This window comes from Erithacus rubecula, assembly GCF_903797595.1.
Source record: "Erithacus rubecula genome assembly, chromosome: 3".
Lineage (NCBI taxonomy): Eukaryota > Metazoa > Chordata > Aves > Passeriformes > Muscicapidae > Erithacus > Erithacus rubecula.
Genome location: NC_136689.1, coordinates 60816346 through 60836369, shown reverse-complemented (window position 1 = coordinate 60836369; position 20024 = coordinate 60816346). Strand labels below are relative to the sequence as shown.

At 42.8% G+C, this 20024-nt stretch overlaps 1 protein-coding gene across 1 annotated transcript; it reads right to left on the bottom strand.

Moving 5' to 3' along the window:
• Positions 1–396: 396 nt before the first annotated feature.
• CD83 (CD83 molecule) lies at positions 397–13880 on the bottom strand. Its single transcript, XM_079301351.1, has 5 exons — positions 13700–13880; positions 13441–13571; positions 3972–4188; positions 3755–3858; positions 397–2010 (listed from the first exon to the last, which is right to left on the bottom strand). The coding sequence occupies exons 1-5, from the start codon at positions 13740–13742 to the stop codon at positions 1852–1854; spliced, it is 654 nt and encodes a 217-aa protein (XP_079157477.1). The 5' UTR covers positions 13743–13880; the 3' UTR covers positions 397–1851.
• Between the last annotated feature and the right edge of the window lie 6144 nt (positions 13881–20024).

Genomic DNA, 20024 nt, shown 5'->3' with positions numbered 1-20024 from the left:
GGCAGACTGAAAAACCCTTGTGTTTTCCCTAATGACTTGCCTTTTGGTAGGGAACAGGTGTTTTATAATGTACTTTGGACAGAAATTGAAATTTTGATGAAAATTTAAATGGTGTTAGCTCCTTAGAATTGCATAAAATTATCCATTGCTTAATCAGTTATACACACATACATGCTTTTTCCTGAAGAAGAGGCTGAATTACATTTCTACCTTATTTGATGCAATTATGCTAGTTGTAAAATAAAATGCAATTGATACGGAGTGTTTCTGGGTTTATTTGCCATATGTGGCACACAAAATGAAATGGTAGGTTATCTCTGAATTTTTATTTCAAGTATCCTACACACATTTAAATGTGAAAATTACAGAAGATAAAAAAAAAAAAAAAAAAAAAAAAAAAAAAAAAACCAGCAATGTGGCATTACTTTACTGTGTTCTAAGCAATTTGCATATCCCTTGTGACTAAAGTCATTCTGGTCAGGAGCCTCTTGGACTCCAGAAATGCAGACAACTACCCTGCTCACAGAGCCAGTGCTGAGTGATGTACAGCTTTCTTCCCATCAACACTTCAAAATTAGTCAAAGGATTACAGAAAGATCTTTTTGTCAACAGCCTGGAATTCCAAACTGCATTAAAAATTCTAATGTTGCTGGTCAGTTCTTGAAGTATTTTCTTAAGATTGTGTTCTTCAGGGTATGCAAGTTCTGATGTTTGGGCTCAAATTCTGACATTATGGCATAACCAACCACAGTCACTTTAGACTTCTCTTCCTTCACCTTCTGCACTAGCAATCCAATAGAAGGGGGTTCCTTGTATTCAGAGCTTAGGATCACTTGCACTTTGGTTCAAAAGGACAAATCTCTCCCCTTTATTTTGTGCTTGAGTTCAGCTTTTCTCATGTCCATTTTTCGCATACATACACTGCCAACACCAAAAGCTTGTATGTCCCATCTTCCATTCCTGTATTTCATAGCTAACTTAGTACATCCCAGAGACATGGCTGGTTGATTTCTTCCAAGCCATGGCTTTGGTCCTCACTCGTGTAACTTGACTGACACAAGTGCTGCATACATTTGGCTCCATGTTTTGTACACCACATAAGTCATCTTTCCATGTCCTTAAAATCAGTCTTCTTCATTCTTATTTAATATTAACAATCACATTGAAGCTTCCTATAGATTAATCTGGAAAATACATCCTTATTTCTCCTGCTGAGATAAAAAGTTCATTCAGTGCAGAAAGACTTTTAGAAAGTTTTCTTCCTTCTCAGCCTGTCACTCTAAGGTTTAAGAGTGGATGTTGCTTTGATCCATCCAGTGCAAGAGCATGAAGTTACCTTTTCAGCCTACTTGAATATCACATGAAGAGTTACATCTCATTTGCAGTAAATGAACTCCATCCAGGATCAGGCTCAGAGCAGAGACAGCCATGTACACTCATTTTTTCATACCACAGCACTTGCTGTGTTTGCTTTGGAAAGGTGGGAGCAGTCCACTGAAGAGCTTCATCTGCTGGCTTTGCACAGCCATGGCCTCCCTGTAACTCAGTCCTCATGTTAGAAGCATATTCGTGCTTAGAAAAAGAGGGCTTCACAGCAGAGTGATTTGATACCAACCTCATAACAGCAGTGTGACATGTTGTGTAGCTGTAAAGGTATTTCTTAGCTGACTAACTCTCAAAAGTTATCATAGTGCCTAACAGGGCTTGCCAAGGGCTTGTCCAGCACAAGCAGGTCACCTGTACTTTCAGGCTGTTCTGAAGAGACCATGTGCTAGCATTTATTTCCTCTCCATACCACTCAGCCACGCAGCTTGTGTTTACTGATGAGTCCACAGTGCCATCAACATCAATTCAGACAGAACTTGAAGTAAGCTCATTTTTGCAAGTGCTGTCACTGTTTAAATGCTGGAAAGTTGTTATTTCGTGTACGTTGATGAGGGTGAGCATGTGCTTCATATCTGCTCTGGGTTTTTGATAACTGGGAGACATACTCTCTTTTCTTAGGCATGTCTAAAAGAGAAAACACAAAGGAAAGCTTAAAACTGAGAATTCCTATGAAAGGCAATTTTTTGAAAAAAGCAACTTTTGAAGAGTTTCCTTTTTGTCTTTGCTAACTACAGCTCATTACACCTTTCCCATTTGTTTGTCACTGGAAACACCCACTACCAATAAAAGCTGCTGCTTCTTGCTAAAACCAATTAACTTTATGGGACAAAAGTCTCAGTCAAAAAAGGAAATTTATATTTGATTCACATTTTTATCTCAACGGGCCTTGCACCAAGCTATTGTAAGGGTGCTTCCACTTGCCTTCAATGCAAGCCAGTGCCTGAAATATTTTCATCAAGTTGTCAAAGTAAAGCTCCAGTCCTGCCAACCAGTTCTAAAGTGAATGTGGCTGTTGAGTTTAGTGAAGATAAGGCACAATCTTCACTACAGAAGAGGACAAGGAAACCTGTAAAAACTTAACAGGCATTTTAAATAACGAACCTCACTTGTGAGATCAGGTCAATATAAAATTTTGATGAAAGCTAGGTTGATACCTGAGACAGGGCCTCACCCAAAAGTAAGATACACAAAATTCCATCAGAGCGATTATCCTCACTACACAGCTCTGCTTTTTATAACTGCACCACTAAAAATGGGACTTTTTTTATGTAAGGGGAGGAGAGATTTCTGTAGAGATCTGAAATTCTTTCAGGACACTGAGAAGAACATGGGGCGTCTGTCTCTTCTGAGTGATATCCTTGCTTTCATACTTCCAGCCTAACAAATTCCTACAAGACTTATCTCATCAAACTTTAGTCTGAATGGCACAAATTACTGGCAGAATTGTCAATCTAAAAAAGAGACAGGCATAAATTTAATTGCTCCCTGAAGATACATGGAAAGCTACATTTAGCGCAGCTAATTAGATACACTCTGATCAACAGTTATGATTCATCTGCCGAGGAGCAAAACAAGAAGGCAAACATGAAACAGGCAGCAAAATTTAAATCTGACCTCCCAAAATGCTGGGGCTGATTTTTATTTGGTTTTTATTACAAATGCAGCCAGTGCTGCACTGTACTGGCACCCCAGATTAGTTCTGCCTCTGAGGCAGGAGGTGCATGAAGGGATGACTTCACTGCCACTGCACCCAAAGCATTGCTTTTCTTCTGTGGAGTGAGCTTCCCAGGGACCTCCTCTCCCTTCCTTTCCCACAGCTACCAGCCAGCAGTAAAGGTATGGACCAACTCCCCAATGAGGTTTTTCTCCATGTATTTTAAAATGCCTGTTTAACAAGAAAGATGTGACTTCTCAAAAACGCTTGTCTGAAATGGGGTTGTCACCAATTTACAGATGTGAAAACTGAGGCAAAAAGCAGGTAGACTTGGACATGTCCATCATGCCTTCACAAAGCAAATCCATAGGTGGGGAAGGGCTCCATCTTGGACAAATGCTGTTCCCAAGTACTAAACTAGAAGATGTGTTACTGTGCCCTTAAACTGGTGGGTAGTTTACACAGAGTAATTGGAAGCAGAAATGAAGAGTGAGAGGGCAGGAAAATAACTGATAGTTTGAATTAGATCAGAGTTAGATCAGGGCACAGTTTTCTCTCTTTGGAACTCCATCTTCGTGTACCTGAGTTTATTCATAATTTAAGTACAGATACCAACTTCAGACCATCCGCGTTAAAGCAGTGCTAACAGAGAAAATGAGTGGGGATATTTTGGTTGGCATTGTTGCTTGGCTTATGAGAAATGGAATTACTTACACAAGTAAAGAAGATGAGCAGCAAGTAAAAAATCCCAAGGCAAGTCAGCATGAAGAGCTCGCCTTTGTATTTTTTTAGTTTGTCCTCTTCTATTCCAGGGCAGCCTAAAATGTAAAGCAAGGTGTTACATTGCTGTGGTGTTTGTACAATATTCTAAAACTGTTACCTTCCTGACATACCATGCAGAGCATGGGACAGTCAAAGCTCTCCACTGTACCTGTTACTTTTAACGTGACTATGCTGCTCAGATTGTGTTCTCCGTTCTGCCCCCCCAAAGTGCACTTGTATGTCCCACTGTTTCTGCTGGTTGCATTTTTGATCCTCAGGGAAAGGGAGGTGTCATTGGAGAGCTCCAAGGATCCCCCAGCTTCTCGTGGATAATCAAATTCCACATCAAGGACTTCCCATGCCATTCCTTCGCTGTCTCCAGACATCTGGAAAACACAAATACATTTCTCTTTTTGGGCAACAGTGTCATCCTCAGTTTTAGGGTAAAGAAAATGTTAAAGCCAGCTTGTGGCTGAAAATGCAGAGGCTGAAGAGAAGTGGGGGGGAGCACAATCTCAAATCCATTTAATGTGTTCATACTTGCAATCTAAAAGTATATGGCACTTTGCTTAAATAGGCTTTATCTATAAATAGAAATTATAGAAGTATTCTGTGATAACATCTTAAGCTGCCTCACCTGGACAGCAACATGACAGAAGGCAGGGGTAGCAGAGGCCCCAGAAGAGCTCAGACAGAGACAATCCATGGGGATGGAGCAGAGGCAGCAAGGGGCAGCCCTACCCAGGTGCCTAGTGGTGGCTCTGGGGACCAGAGGTGCCCAGGAGAGCATGGCAGCAGACAGGGAGGCAATTCTGCCATGCAGTGGTGACAATTATACCTGCTCACCCAGCAAGTGTGCAGGAGAGCTCTGCCAAGCACAGGCTGGCATCCTCCCAGCCACTCTGCAGCCCAGGGTTCCCTGTGGGAATGCAGCCCTGGAAACTGCACTTTCCTGTGCCAGTTTCTATGTAGCTGACCCCTGAAACCACGCTGCCTCTCTGGAGGAATGGAAGTTTCCCCCCACTCCACTTCCCTCCCTTCCACTCATGACTGGAACCAAAGAATCGTTTGAGCTCGTTCAGATTCAGTTGCGTGAAGGTCACAAGCAGGTTCTGGTGCACTTGGGGAGCATTTGTATGTTGAATTTCTTAATTGTAACCAGAAGAGTTACATTCCTTGGCATTGCTGAGAGGCTGCGGGAGGAGTGAAGTGTATTCCCAGAACAGCTCGTACTGCGGGGCGATAGGATGCACTGAAAATGACAATTGGCTGGGAAGCACAAAGAAGAGAGAAATCACTAAGTTGATTTGAAAGATGGAAGAAGGGTTTGAATTAGCCTGTGTCCATTCTTATTCATCGAAGTTGCACCCTGGGATTCGAGGCAGCATGACTTCCATAAAGGTTTCCCAAGTAAGGAATTCAATCTTTCTGTGGACCAGCAGAGCCAGAGCCAGCTCATAAGTCCAAGGCTCAGCATTTCAGCCAAATGTATAACTAATGTAAGCCAAGGCTTTTTATTATTATTATTTTATTTTAATAGACACATTTTTGGGTCATATGTTGGTGCTTATTTTCTATCAGCACAGCTACTGCACCGGGGTATACCAGTTACACTGTAAGTTATTAAAATTAACACAACTTTCCCATGCTGAGACTGGGAGTATCTGGTTTCCCTTTCATGTGTTTGCAGGGGGAAAGCACACTCGACAGTCTGGAGAGAAGTATGGGTCTGATGCTCCCTTACACACTGCTGTTTTTGCAGCCTAAAATGGCATAAAACAAACTGCAGTTTGGGGAACTTTTCAGGAACTGAGGAATGAGACTAAGCACAAGATTTCCTTAATTGTAAAGATTCTTTCTCAGAAAGGTTTTGGGTTTTTTAGTGCATCCACTGAAACACAACAGTTATTTCCTGGGGCTTTCCACACTTTACCCAGAAAGAGGGAAGAATCTTTCCCTTAATCCCCCAGTAAATTTACCCCAGCTTCTCTTTCTTATTACACTCAGCTCCAAGCAGCTACAAGACAAGGAGTATGTATGGTGGTTTCAGGCTGTAGGGACTTCACTGTGCTACAGGGACTTAGGTATTTTCAGGCCTTGCACATTGTCAGAGATGTGGCCAGAGGAATTCCAATACCCAGGCTAGGCTCAGCTCTGGTTACATGTAGGTCAATAGCAGTTAAGTGGATATAGTTGACCTCCCTCAGATCTAATTTTTGCCACTCTCCCTTCCCTTACCACCCCTTTCCTCAGTGAAATTTAAAACTGCCCACAGGGCAATAAAAGGAACCAGCCTGGCTGCCCTTTCACATTGCCCTAAATTGCAGATAGGAGGTCTGAGCCACAGACAAAAAATTAGATTTGTTTAGGAATTTTTGGTTTTGTTTCTTCCTTTCATTTACTGGGAGCATAAATAATTGCTGTCTTGGGTGGTAAATGGTGGTGTGATTCTTGTGGCTAAGATCTGGGAATGAGAAAACACTTTGATCTTTCTGTATGCAACTGCAATCAGCACTGCTTTTATAAGGGAGAACTCAATTAAGTCCATGCATCCCATGCCTGACCATGCACTTATTCCAAGTGAGATTTTGGGTAAATGATTTAACTTCCCTATTTCATGGGAGCAGTGAGGGATAGGATTGATTATTGCCTCCAAAGCTTTTTAAGGTGCTTGGTTGCTGTTGCAAGAACGGTGATGGTCACCCTGCAGACAAGACTGCCACAATTTTGCCTTAGACATGCTCTGTGTAAGACAAAGCAGCATCATGAAACTGCTCTAACAGCATGCTTTTCCCCAAAACAAGAAGAAAAAGTTACTTTGTGGGCTAATCTGGCTCCCTCACTTGCAGAGAAACCACCGGTGACCTGGATGGGGGCTGTGAACCTCCCGTTTGGGGAGGAGGAGGGGGGGGGGTCATTTGTGCGGGTTTAATTCGGGGCTTGCACGCCTTTCTTCCTCCATTAAATCTCCTCACTGCTGAAGGGCAAGGGCAGGCAAGGCAGTCTGCAGGGGTGCTGTGTGCCCAGCAGCATTCCAACATTTTTTAGGCTGCAGAGACATCTGGTGGCATTTTTCCAGCCTCTGCAGGCAGTGCATCCACCCTTACTCAGAGGTCACAGAAACATTTTCTCTGACGCCTGAATCAAGCCTTTTTCCACAGCAATCTTATCTCCTGTTATCTTATTAAAAAAAAAAAAAAAAAAAAAAAAAACCCAAAAAAAAACAAAACAAACTACCCCCCTCCCTTTTTAAATTCTCTACTTAGAGAGAAGACATCTGATCAAATCTGCAGAGTGCATCCTCATATCCCAGCTGTGTAAAAGGAAGCCCATGAGATGTTCAGTAAGGTCATCATTCTGCCCCTTGCTCTATTCAAGATAACCTCTTTCCCACCCCAAACCTAATTAGAATTACAAAAATGCCACTTTGCTTGCCACCTCCTGTGAATTACTTGGCAGTCTCTCTCACTGGACAGATCATTTTGCAGCTCAGGCTTCTGTGATAAACCAGCCCTAATTCATGCCAAGTGTCCTCCAGGTGATAGCACAGCCCAAGGTAAATGCTGAGGGTTTTACCTAATTAATTCCACACAAGCTTAGAGGGATCAAAGCAAGTGCTGCCAGAGACAGCAATCCACTTGTGCAGGGATCATCCTCTTCTTTAATCAGTGAAAAAAATATTTTCTTCCCACGTTTCACTTTGGTTTCCTTTCCAACCTCACTGCTGAGGAAACTGCAGCATTCCAGCTTCCCCTGCTCCCCACATCCAAATGGAGGAGAAAAGGAAAGAGGTCTGTTCCTCCTCCCATGTTTGCTGCTACTGGCTTGACCAAAATTGAAAAGGCAAATCATGACTTGTGTGGGGACAGGTAGAAAATTATACTAAATCTATTTTCATAGAAAGGGCCTTCTTACCATGTCTGCTGGGAGTTAATTCCCCCAGAATTTTGCTGGGGAACAGGGACTTGCTGGCAACATAATTCTGCTTATCTGCATAAAACTACCCATTAGGAAAATTTTAAAACAGAAGAAATGTGAGTTAATGTTTAATGACACATATACATTGTCCTTCAGCAATGTCTGTGGCAGACTTTCAGAAATCACCTGGCAGAACATCTTCAGCAGATGCTGCAGTGAGGTGATTGTTCCCCTCTGTTTAGTCCCTGCTGAGACACACCCTGGAGTCCTGGCTTCAGTGCTGGGTTCCCAGGGCAAGGCAGACATGGAGGGAGTCCAGTGAAGGGCCACAAAGATGAATAATATCTTGGAGCCCCTGATATGAGCAGAAGGTGGAAGAGACAACTTAGCCTGGAGGAGACCAGGCTCAGGATCATCTTATTAGTATTGATTCAACCTGATTAACAGGGGGATAGAGAAACTGAAGCTGCACTCTTCTCAGTGGCCTTCAGAGGCAAGAAAGGAGACAATGGGCAGGGACTGAAATTCAGTCAAAAGAAAGCAGAAAAAAGCCCTTTTTTACTGTAGGGGTGGTTGAACACTGGAATGGCCTGCCCAGAGAGGGTGTGGAATCTCCATCCTTTGAGATATTCAGGACTAAACTGGACACAGCCTTGAGGAGCCAGCTCTAGTCGTCAGTTTTTAGTGTGTTTAATTGAAAGTTATTCTAGTTCCCAAAATCTTGGAAACACATGGTCTAAAGAGGTTGTGATTTTCCCACATATATTCTCTAGTCAATTGACTGATTCCTATGAAGTTTCTCCTAGCCTGGAGCTTTTTGATAAGAACACTGGTGGTGATACAGTGGATATTAAAATGGGATATGTTTGATTGAAAATACCACTGAACGGATATATTTCTGTTCTCTGACTGGATGAATTACAAGACATAGGTAGAATCATTAGGTCCCCAAAATTTGAGTGCTCTTTAGCAAATATTTCTTTTTCAGAGAACTAAAAACAAGGTGGAAGAAGGAGGAGGAACACTTTGCTCAGTTCTAGCTGGCTAAATTTTACCTGTGGTTTTGAAAGCTGCTATAACATTACATGGTAGTAAATTTAAAGGTAATTCACCCATGCTGTAGTGCTCACACCCAATTAATCAATTAATATTTAATTTTATCATGAACAGGTGAGAGTGAGCAGTTCTCACATTAACTCATGCTCTCATTAAATACCTTTTCTCATCAAAATTTTCCCACACTAAGGTGGTACACTGTCTTTCAGGTAAATCAAAATGCCAATATAAACCAGTTTTCCCATAAAAGAAAATTTTTATTTCAGCAAAAATGGTTGAGGTCCAAAACTCATGTCAGTTTAAAGGTGGAACATATTAACATCAGATTATTTTCTGGTGAGGGTGAGATAATTGTAAAAATGGTTTTGTTTAAAATAATACCAGGTACAATGGCCAAGTTGAAATTTCTGACTGTTATAGAGAGCTAAAAACCTACATACAGCCAGAAGGAATTTATTTCCTGAAGCAAAATATATAGCATTTTGGCAATGCCCAATAGCCAACATATAATGAAACACAACTGAGCTGAAACTGCTTAATAGGTGCATTTTTCAGCACAAAAACGCTTCCACATTCGATTAGTACTAAAGGTGCATCCATATGGTTCCTATACAGTGTCATGTAGAGATACCAAACTTAAATTTGAAAATAACAGACATAAATTGTGGGCACATGTGAGTGAACTTGGAGTGTGGTGCAAAAAGGGGGAGGAGGTGTGGGGTAGGGAGAGATGAGGAAAGAAAACCCAAAACCCAACCCCAAAACAACAGTGAAGGAACTACGTGTGACACATGAGCCAGCTGGAAAAGTCCCCTGACTCACACAGAGTCTTTATTGTTTGGTTGGTTTGGCTTGGTTTGATTTTTTTTAGCTAAGGGCATCCAGCCCTAGCTCATGTCAGGCAAAAGAATTGTTTTGGTCATGAAATCATTTCCACTGCTCCTTTCCTGTCTAAATCATCAATGTGATGCAGTTACCTGGGGATGAGTAGATGTCTGAGGAGCATTGGACTGCATTTCTTTGCATTGGTTAGAAATTCATCTGAAGTAATTTAGCAAATATTTACTTATGAAAATATATTAAAGCTATGCACTTTTAGCAAAAGTAGTTTCCTTTGAAGGAAGGTGTAGTCAATATTACATGTCTAAAATGTTTATTCTTATTTTTTAATATGACTTCGCCCTCTTATTCTGCCACAATTTTATATTTTTCAAGGAAGTGCTATAAAGTTAACAGATTTCCCTCCACTGAAGCACAGCCTTCTTCCCTTTTCCTCAAGATTTGTTTTAGATTAAGACTCTTCTGGCTATCACATAAAGAAAATAGTGTAATATCCACTGGGACTTCATTTATGTGTGTTTAAACTTGATTTTCAAACTGGATATAAAGTGATAATTATGGGGGTTTATGAAGTGATTCTCATTTTCAATGTACTGCACAAAGAGAAACTCTTCAGTTTTCAACAGCCCTACGAGGCAGAAAGATAAGTAAAGTTTCATTACCCAGATTCCTGTCTCCTAGGTGGGCTGTAGAGATTCAAACCAGCATTTTCACAGACAATTCCCAGTGCCTGGGTGCTTAGGCAAAAAAAGACCTACTTTTCAGTTCTCAGCTGGCAAACCTCCACCTTGCTCATATATGGGTTTATGGCATGCAGGCTGCCCAGCAGTCCTAAAAACATACCACACTTTTAGACTACCATCATTATGAATTCTTTTCCATGGCCTCATAATGAATGGAATGAGAGCTGCACCAATCTGGAAGAGGATTTGGTGCTCTACCTTCTCCCCAGTGTTCAGGCAGCTTACTTCATATATTTTTAAGTAAAAATCATTTTGTCTGACTGACTGTGGTCCTGATTCTGCACAGAGCTACTTACACAGGTGATTTCCTGCATGAGAATAATCAGCTCCAATGATCCTGGATGCACAGCAGGTCAAACACATCCATGCTTTTTTTTTGCAGTATGAGACATTAGCAAAAGCAAAGGAATTGAATGCTAACCTTTATTACACTAGTTGGATTTTGACATCAGAATATTAACTCCCTTAGACAATTACTTCTCTATAAAGCAAATACTTTTGAATAACAACCTTTTTTTTTTTTTTTTTTAGCAGATTGTAACAAACTGGCCTTAATTGGCCTGAGCACACAGAGGTGCCAGTGGGAAGGAGGGGTTTGCTCACAGAACATTCACCCTGTGCAAACAGCTGCACCAGCAGCACGGTAACATTGCCACCATCATTTTTTTTTTTTTTTAAGCAACAGAAGCAAAGGTTAATTGCTTGCATTTACTTCACAGTTCAAAGTGACCTCATACAAAAGATTTTGCCTAACAGCTGCTTGAACTTTACAGCCTGAAATTTCATACAATTTGTTGCAATTGCCTTTTAATTGGTCCTTTGGGGTTATATGTGGTGTTTATTGATTAATCCTTCAGTAGTTGTTTTTAAATAACAGAGTAATTACCTGTGTTGGGTGAGGGAATGGTAGCACACCCCACCATTCCCTCGCCCTCCTTTGCAGTGAGTGGGGACAGCAGCATAGAGTCACAGTGTAGGGAGGGGAGGAGAAAGATCTTCAAGCTGTTGCTTATTTAGCTAGCCCCACAAATGGAAGTATTGGTTGTTCAGCAGTAAACACTGAGCCTAGATTGCTTTTCCCCATGGACAGCCAGGTTTTTTAGATTTGGTACTCTGATTTTCCTAATATGGCTGCAGCTGTGGCTTGGGCTGGCGTCACCTCCTGCCTGCCCCCACTTCCCACCTCTCTCATGGGACAAGAAAACAGGAGGCTGCAGTACCATGGTTGGTGCCATCAGTCCCTGAGGACTGTGGCAACAGCTGACAATAGCAAGAATTTTGTTACTTCTTGTGCCAGCAGAGAAAATAAGTGCGAGGTTCTGTCATGCTTGACCAAACCAATTTTTTCCTGAGCAAAGCAGTTGAAGCAGGAAGAGCAAGGAGACTGTGGAGGGAGCAGGGATTCTGGGGCAGGGCAGGGGACATGAAGTGACAGTCTAGACTGTCACAGCATGCCTGCTGCAAGGGGAAGCAGCACCAGAGAGGGCCTCCACAGAAGGCATCATCAAATATCACCCTCCTGTGTGTGTGCAATCATTCTGTGCCCAGGTAGAACAAAGAGCAAAGAGCTACAAGGCAACACAGAACTGGGTTTATAGGCTTATACTTCTTCATCAGGGAATGGCTTTTGGCTGCTCTTTGCTGCTTGGCCCTCCCAGCTCCCACTGAACTGGGGGAAGCACATGCTTCTGGAAGATCCTCACACTTCAGCCAGTTTTTGTTGTTGTTGACTTCCAACAGGTCAACATGCTATGGGGGAGACTTTTCTGGCATCTAGTCAGCCTCTCTGTTTATTCCTCCCCCACCCCTACCACTTCTGCTCAACTCCTTTAGGTAAACAAGACAGCATGGTTTGGCTTCCATGAGCTTCCTGCCCTTCCTGGACACTGTGGGATAAAGGGAGCCTTCAGTATTAGCACATATCTGGATGGGAAATATAGATCCTTATCCAGCTTTTGAGGCAGAAAACAAAAAAATAATAAGCTGACTCATATTCCATATCCCATAGTAAAGTTCAACTAAAAGCATTATTCTCTCCTCTCTGTCTACCACCTGTACTTAGTTCAACAGTTTGGAAAAAGATGCTGCACTTGGTGGGTTGGCAGTCAGATATTAAAAACAGGTCTTTTGAGGTGCAGTTGTCATCTGGTCTGTAGGCAGATGCTCACTGTTGTACCAGCAATGAAACTCAGATGCATTACAAGTTTCAACCTCAGAAACTGTATCTAATAACAAACACTGTCTGTTGGTTTACTGTAGGAAATTAGTTTAAAGCTGTATCTGACCCAGCTGCTGAGAAGCCAAGGCTGTGGCTTTAGGTTCTGGCGGAGATAAATTAACGGTTTTCAACACCCAAAACTATGGTTTTTTCCTCTTCCCTTGCATTGCTCTACCATCACATGGGAAAGTAATTCAGCTCTGTCAGCCACAAAATCTTTATTCACAGATTGATTTCCCACTACTTTAACAAGCAACAGAGAATTGACTTAACAGGTAACAAGAGGACCACCAGGAGTGGTCCATTATAAGCAGCAGGAGTGTATGGCTGGGAGTGGGGAATGGAGGAGTTCACCATCTAGCTTCTGTTCACACCCAGCCCTTATGCCCACACCACTAAGCCAAATCTTCCTAAAGAACAGCGAGTACTTTTTTAGTTCTTCTATTAAAAAAAAAAATAGTCATCTCCTATTTGGAGGGGATTAAGCAAGAGCAATATCATTGACGTTGCAAGGCTTAAATACCATTTGTTTTTTGCTCTGAAGAAAATCTTGAAAGAGTTCTCTTTGGAGTAGTATTTGGCAGGTTGTACATAGGGCATCACCTAAATTTTGATACACAGAAGCCAGCAATAATTAGATAGAAAGGCAAGCCGAGAGTAATTCAGGGAATCATGCTCAGATAGCCTGGAAATGGAAAAGGTCTGTTCCCCATGGTCAGCTCAAAGGTTTGCAGTGCTGCCTTCCCTCTGCTGCACTAATGGGAGGATTCTTCTGCAGAAAATTACCCATTTCATACAAGATAAGCCAGTATCAGGTAGGGAAGCAAAGCAGACTACTCAAGTAACTTGGGTTTTTTTCTTACTTTATACCAAGATGCTGTCTGGTAGGAGATTGAGGAGTCCTGAAGAGCTTTACAGGGCAGTACCGCTTCCTCAGCACACCTCACAGCAACATCTGGGATCATCACAGAGCTCCCACGGATCAAGCACCAAACTGCAAGGCACAGGTACACATCACTTTTAAAAGAGATTGCTTACACAATCCTTCCTGCCCTCCCAAAATGTATCCCCACAGAACACACAAGAAAGACCAGGAGGAAAACTGCAGAGCTGCCCACTTACCATTGCACAGGATGATGAACAGAGCGTAGATTCCCAAGGACATGGCTTTTACTGCTTCAGATCACAGAGCAGCAGCAGTGCCTCTCTGCAGGATGGACTGAGAGAGCAGAGTGAAGCTGAGACTGCTTTTAGAGTGATATTTCTGAAGGCAGACTGGGGAATCCCCCAGACTTAACTTGAGGTTTTTCGTCATAGGGAAAATCCCTACATGTAGGAACCAAGGCTCCTCCCCTTCAATCTGTGAGGTCACTCCCATTTCTGCAAGCACCTACACTGATAGCACCTCACCTCCCTTGCTCTTTTCTCTCCCCCTCTGTACTAATCTGCACAGAGTTAAGGTTGGCAAAGGGGCACTGTGGGTTGGTGTGAAGGCCATCAAAATCAGCACTGAGCAAATGTCTCGAGGGACAAAATGTCAGGGGAAAGAGCTTGTCAGCTCCAAATCCCCCCTCAACCTTCTCTCTGCAGCTCTAAGAGCACAGTGCCTGTGTAAAGATTGGCCTTAAGATGTGACTTTCCTAAAACCACATTTAAGATCTCAGGTCACAGCACCACGGAAACACTTTGACTTGGGGCTAAGGGCTAAACAGAAATTATCAGCATAGCTGAGCAAAACAAACTGCATTTCAGTAGAGTTAAACATTTAACTCTACAAGTAGGCACAGATGAGGTGGAACATTATCTCTTCTCATTATCTCTTCTTAACATATTTTGTCATTTTCAGGACAAACAAAAGCATCTGGAGTGGCATAACTTTACAAATTATATGCTGGAATATTTCATAGTGGAAAAAAGTCTAGGCAGCTCCCAGAAGAGGAACCGTTTGGACATCCCCTCTAGATATATCTGGAGGGGTGAGGGGAAATCCTTTCCCTGTGATCTGTGAGAGCTGTTTACCCCTGGAGAATTTTTGAGGAAGTCCAAGGTCGATCGCAGAAGCATTTACAAATCCTGAAACTGAAAGTTGCTGAGGTTATTTTTGGCAAACCCTCGTGGCTGCTGTCTTTTGGCTACTGAGATCATGATGGAGAAAAGCTTTAGCGAGGGGCAGGGGGTTAAGATTTGATGGGTGGTCAGCCCCTTTTGAAAACCAGGGTTCTGCAAGCCACTCCAGTCTGGACCCCCTAAATCCAAATCACCTCTAGAAAACTTTGTGAGAAGTCAGTTTGACAAGTCTTCACCATGCAAAAGTCTTACTCAGATGGATAAATGCTGTGGGTGGGTAGCACTTTTGGAAACCAGTTCGTTCTGTGAAGAAAGTCAGATAGCAGTTTCACTGGGGGCCTCACTGTTTAAATAGCCCACTTATTTTTAAAGCTTTTTGCTTCTATCTTCATTGACCATAATGGTAAATGCAACAGGCTCTAAGCTTTGTTTTTCTCTTTATGTTTTCTGGTTTCAAGGACCAGGACCTCAGTCTATTACTTAGAAAGTACAAGTGAAATATAAAACCCTGTGTATCTCCTGAGAGTGAGAGAAAATCACTTCTTTCTCCTGTGTGAAATAATAGAGTCCTTGAGAAGATAAAAGTGGGATGGGAGGGGGGGGAGGGTGCTGCTGGAGGAAATCTTAGAGAGGAGAGGGCTCCAGTTAATACATTTCACATCTGTTCTTCACTAAAATTATGATTTTTCTGCCCCCATGTGTCAGTCACACATCAAGCCCCTCTCCAAGAAAGGCACTCAGCTTTCACCCAAGGGACTCTTTCTCTGAGTCCTGCAGAGCTACGTGTTTGCCCTTCAGAAACCCACCAAGAGTCACAATCTTTCTCTATCTCCCTTTTCATCATGAGGAAACCCCCAGGGGCAAACCACAGCAAGCTCAGCCCACAACAGTCCTTCCCCTGGTGGCCTGGTCAGCAGCAGCCAGGGCCACAAGTTTGGGGTCACAAGTTTGCCACCACAGAAGTGCACCAAAGGTAAGAGTAAAGGGCCAGGCTTCAGCACTGGGAAATGTCCATGCCACACACACTTGCCAAGGTGGTGTTAAACAACATTCTTTCTTCCTCAGTTGGTTAAAATATAGGGCTCTTAAAAACACACAGGTTTTCCCTCCAGGACAGGCATAACTTCAAGAAAAACAGCCCTTTTCCTCCAGAAGTATTTGCAAACTCAGCTGCCATTCCACAGCACACTGCGTGAAGCAGGAGAGCAAGACACAAAAAATTACCAAAAGCTGGAATTCCCTTTGCACGGGAAGGAGAAATAATTTGGTTTCTAAATTTTCCCTGGTAGGGATTTTTTTCTTTAGAGAAATTTTGAACTGGGCTGTACTTTCCATCCTAGCTTTTAATATCAATCTATGGTTTCAAAGATGAAGTCTATTGTCTCCAGAGCCCTGGAACCTGCTTGGAGTTTCACTGAGCAGTGGGAGCAATGGGGGGTCTGTGACACTGTTCCAGGTGTGGGAATGAAGAGGCAGTGGTTGCCTCTCAGCCTTCTCCAGGAGAAACAGATCCTCATCTTTGAGGGCCCAGGAGCTGCACAGGTAGGTGAGTAAGTGTAAGTTCATCACTAAATGTGTTGTTCTGTGGATTTAATGAGACCTGCTTTTGTGCAGTGTGTCCTATTGCCTGCACCACTCACTACAACTGTGAGCCCTTGGTCTCACAGAGGAAGAAGCAGCATCTGTCCTGCTGAGTCCAGAACTGCACACGTGCTGACTGACATTAGCAAGCAGTGTGTAAAACTGCTGTGTTCTGCCTACCTTTCCCTTAGCAAGGGCACCCATTTGGATCTTCATCTTTGACCCAGCTGCTGATTTTTGTGAATTTCATAGGCACTTAATTCTCTTTGAGCCTCGATCCCTCTGTCAGTTTGATAGAAAGCAGGTTCAGAACATACTGGCTGATAGACAGCCAGATGGCATGATCACAGAAATTTCATTCTCTGTGGGAAATGAGGCTAGAAGCACAAGGATGTGGGATGGATTCATAGGATAAGGTCAAAAAGTCAAGACTGTAGATTTTTTTCAGTGTTGATAGAGCTTTGGAAATCCTGTTCATGGGATCATATCCTGTTTCCTTGAACCAGGTAGGTACAATGTCGCTCAGACACTTGTGTAGCAGAGTTTTCCTGATTTCTCACTCCAGTGTGTGGCTGCAAAATATATAAGAATGCTTATTTCATGTGTTTTCCCCCGGGTATGAGCATTCATCAGGAAGCACAGCATTTAAGAAAAAAACAAAACCTTAGGTCTCCATGAGGAATACAGAGCTCTCCACAATGAAGGCTGAAAGGTTAAGACAAAGGTGTCAAAACAGCATTTAGCATTTTTGTCAAGGCACAGATTTTTCTGTATTTGGGATATGATTATTAAATATAATTTGTTCTACTGTATTTAAGCTCCTGTTGTGAATAAGGTCCATCAATGTGCTTCATGTCTGTTGTGAAGCCTCTGGTGAAGGAGTTGTTTGTTTATTATTATTAATTTCCTGTGCAGCAATAAAAATTATCTGCTTCAGTTCAGCTAGCAAAACTAGAAGCCTTTTGCTGCATATTTAAGCAGACAACTGTTTTTAAAATAATATGCTGTGTGTAACATTGCAATGTCAACTGAAGGAACAGTGACAGAAGAATCCACAGCCACAAAAGCAGAGCAGTCATGTATTTTTAGGGGCCAGCAGAGCTGCAGCCACAGTGTTTATTTTCCTGTCATGCCTTAATCTTGACGCTGCCCACACCAGCAAGTAAAAGCAACTGAGACTGTCCAGGCTGCAGCTAATGAGAGGTATGTAAATTACTCACAAACTGGAGTGAGGAAAGTTTAAGGACAAGTTCCCTTCTCTGCCCCTTTATGGCAGATATTGGGTCAGGGACTGCCTTTGCTATTTAAACAGTGACGACCCAGCAACACTGAGAAACCAAAACACTGGAACTGTGACCTGGCAGGGAGCACAGAGCTTTGTACTACAGACTATCTGCTGCTGCCAGCTCAATAAATAACACCCAATTAATTAGACACAAACAGCCAGTCCTCTGAAATGCCTGGACTTTGGAGTGAGCCTTTTGAGATGTGCCAGCCCTGTTTCTCAAAGTAGGAATTAAGCATACTGTCTTAGGTTGCAATACAGGATGTGACCAAAAGTATGTATTCTATCACCATCTGTTGAAACCAGGCAGAGCAGTGATCTTTATCTTTTCACAACCCATCCTCCCTCCAGGAAGATATCATCTGTTAATGGGCCATTGAGTCCCACTTTGTGACTGATAAAATTACATCATCCCATTGGGAGATGCTCCAGCCAGGGGGAGGAACCAAACATTTCCTACCTAGATAAAAACTGAGATTTGGAACACCAAAGCAACCTTTTCCACTGGATTCCAGAGGAGAAGCCAGGCCTTTCCACATCATCCCTCGACCTTCAGAGGAAACCTGCACCCTTCTACAGGAGCACTGCTCCAGGTGAACCACATCTGCCACTGCAGGATGATGCAGCCACCAATTAATGGGACTGCTACCAAGACCCTGACTGACAGGGTGTCAGGTTGTATTCTGACTCTGTCAGTGTTTTGGGATTGTTCTTTGTAATACTGTGGTTCTATTTTAATTTTCCTACTTCCTATATCTTTGCCTGAGAGCCCCTTAATTTCAAAATTATAATAATTTGGAGGGAAGGGGTTTATATTCTCCATTTCAAAGAGAGGTTCCTGCCTTTCTTAGCAGACACCTGTCTTTCAAACAAGGACACATACTCATGTAGAAATTGAAGTGTGACCCAAAGAACAGATCCAAAATAGAGGCATCCAAAATGAGAAATCTCTTTAGATACTGTTGGCCCGGGAGTTTAGGAATTACCTTCAAGCAAGAAGGGTACAAGAGATGATCTCAAGTCTATAAACATAACAATAAGAATTAGGATAAGGCTGTACTGAAGCTGCACCTAGTCCAGCATCTTGTCTGCAGCAGCAGGCAGTGAACTGTCCAGTAGCCAAGCAGCCCAAGGTGCTGTATTCACTGGAGATACACATTGAAATCTCATTTTTAACAGGGCCCTGGATCCTCTTTTTTCATCAATTTGGTAGATGGTGCTTGCCTCACCAGGCCTGGGGACATCTTGGACAGAAATCTTTGAAGATTTCAGTGTACTTTACATCACCTGCCCTACATGTGGGGTCATGCCTTCTCCAGAAGACATAGAGCAGACATATTGCTCCTGACATTTCTACTCAGTTCTGCAACAGTAATCCCCATCTAGTCCCTCTGTCCTTCTTGGGTCTTGCATCTCCTTGCTACACCCAGCATTGTTTTACTGGAGTGGGCATTCCCATGGCCCACAGGGAATGCAAGTCAGGAGCTCCTCCTGGGAGCAGCCTGTGCTGACAGCAAGCCTTAAAGGATGCCCTGACCATTGCATGCCATCCAGGGACCCAGCCATGTACACACACAACTCTGCCAAGCTGTGGCCCCTCTCCTGGTGCCTTCCAGACAACTTGTTTGGGTTTTTTTTCTAATACCTTCCCTTTCTGTGGTCCCACTGAGTCATGGGATTTCCTGATCAACTTCCCCTGCCATCGACAGCAGAAGAAAGAGGAAGCCTGGTGAAGAGTCCTGGTGACCACAGTGCCTATATCCATTCCCTTTTCCTCTGAAGTCTCCAGCACAGCATCAGTGACAGCTGCCCACTGGCTCCTCAAATGCCTTCAGGGTGGGGTGCATCCTCCTCTGGTTCCCTATCTGTACATTCCTGACCTTTTGAAATTGATCTTCCTTTCTTCTCTCTTCTGCTGTCTCTCATGATCATTTGGCTTTCACCAGGCCTTTTGTAGATCATGAGATCAGTGCAGGCATGCACTGACACCTCAACAGAATACTTGTCAAGCCTGAAAAGAGTTAATGCAACTCGCCCTTACTATGTGTAATAACTTGGTGCCTTCACCAGATTGTTTTCTCACCATATGCCTTCTTTTCCAGTTCATTTTTAAATAGGTTAAACAGCAGGAGCCCAAGAACAAAACCCCCTCAAGCATCACTAGAGACCTCCCTCAAATGTGGACGAGGGCCATTTACCCTCCTTTTTTAATAGGTTATTCACATGAAGGCTTTTTCTATTGTCCCATGGTGCCTTAATTTCTTTCAGACTCCTTACTGATGGACCTTAATATCTCCAGAAATTTTTGATGGGTTTCTATACAGATGACCTTGTTGTGGTTTTCATTTAACTTGCCAGAGTTTATGATCCTTTCTATTTTCCATTCTTGGACACCACTTCTATTTTGTGAAGAAAGTCTTCTGCTTCTAATACATTCTTTTATCCAGCTATGAACTGTGTCAGGTTTTCTTTTCCAAAGTCTTTGTCCATACACAGAGGACAGAGAAAATGTAC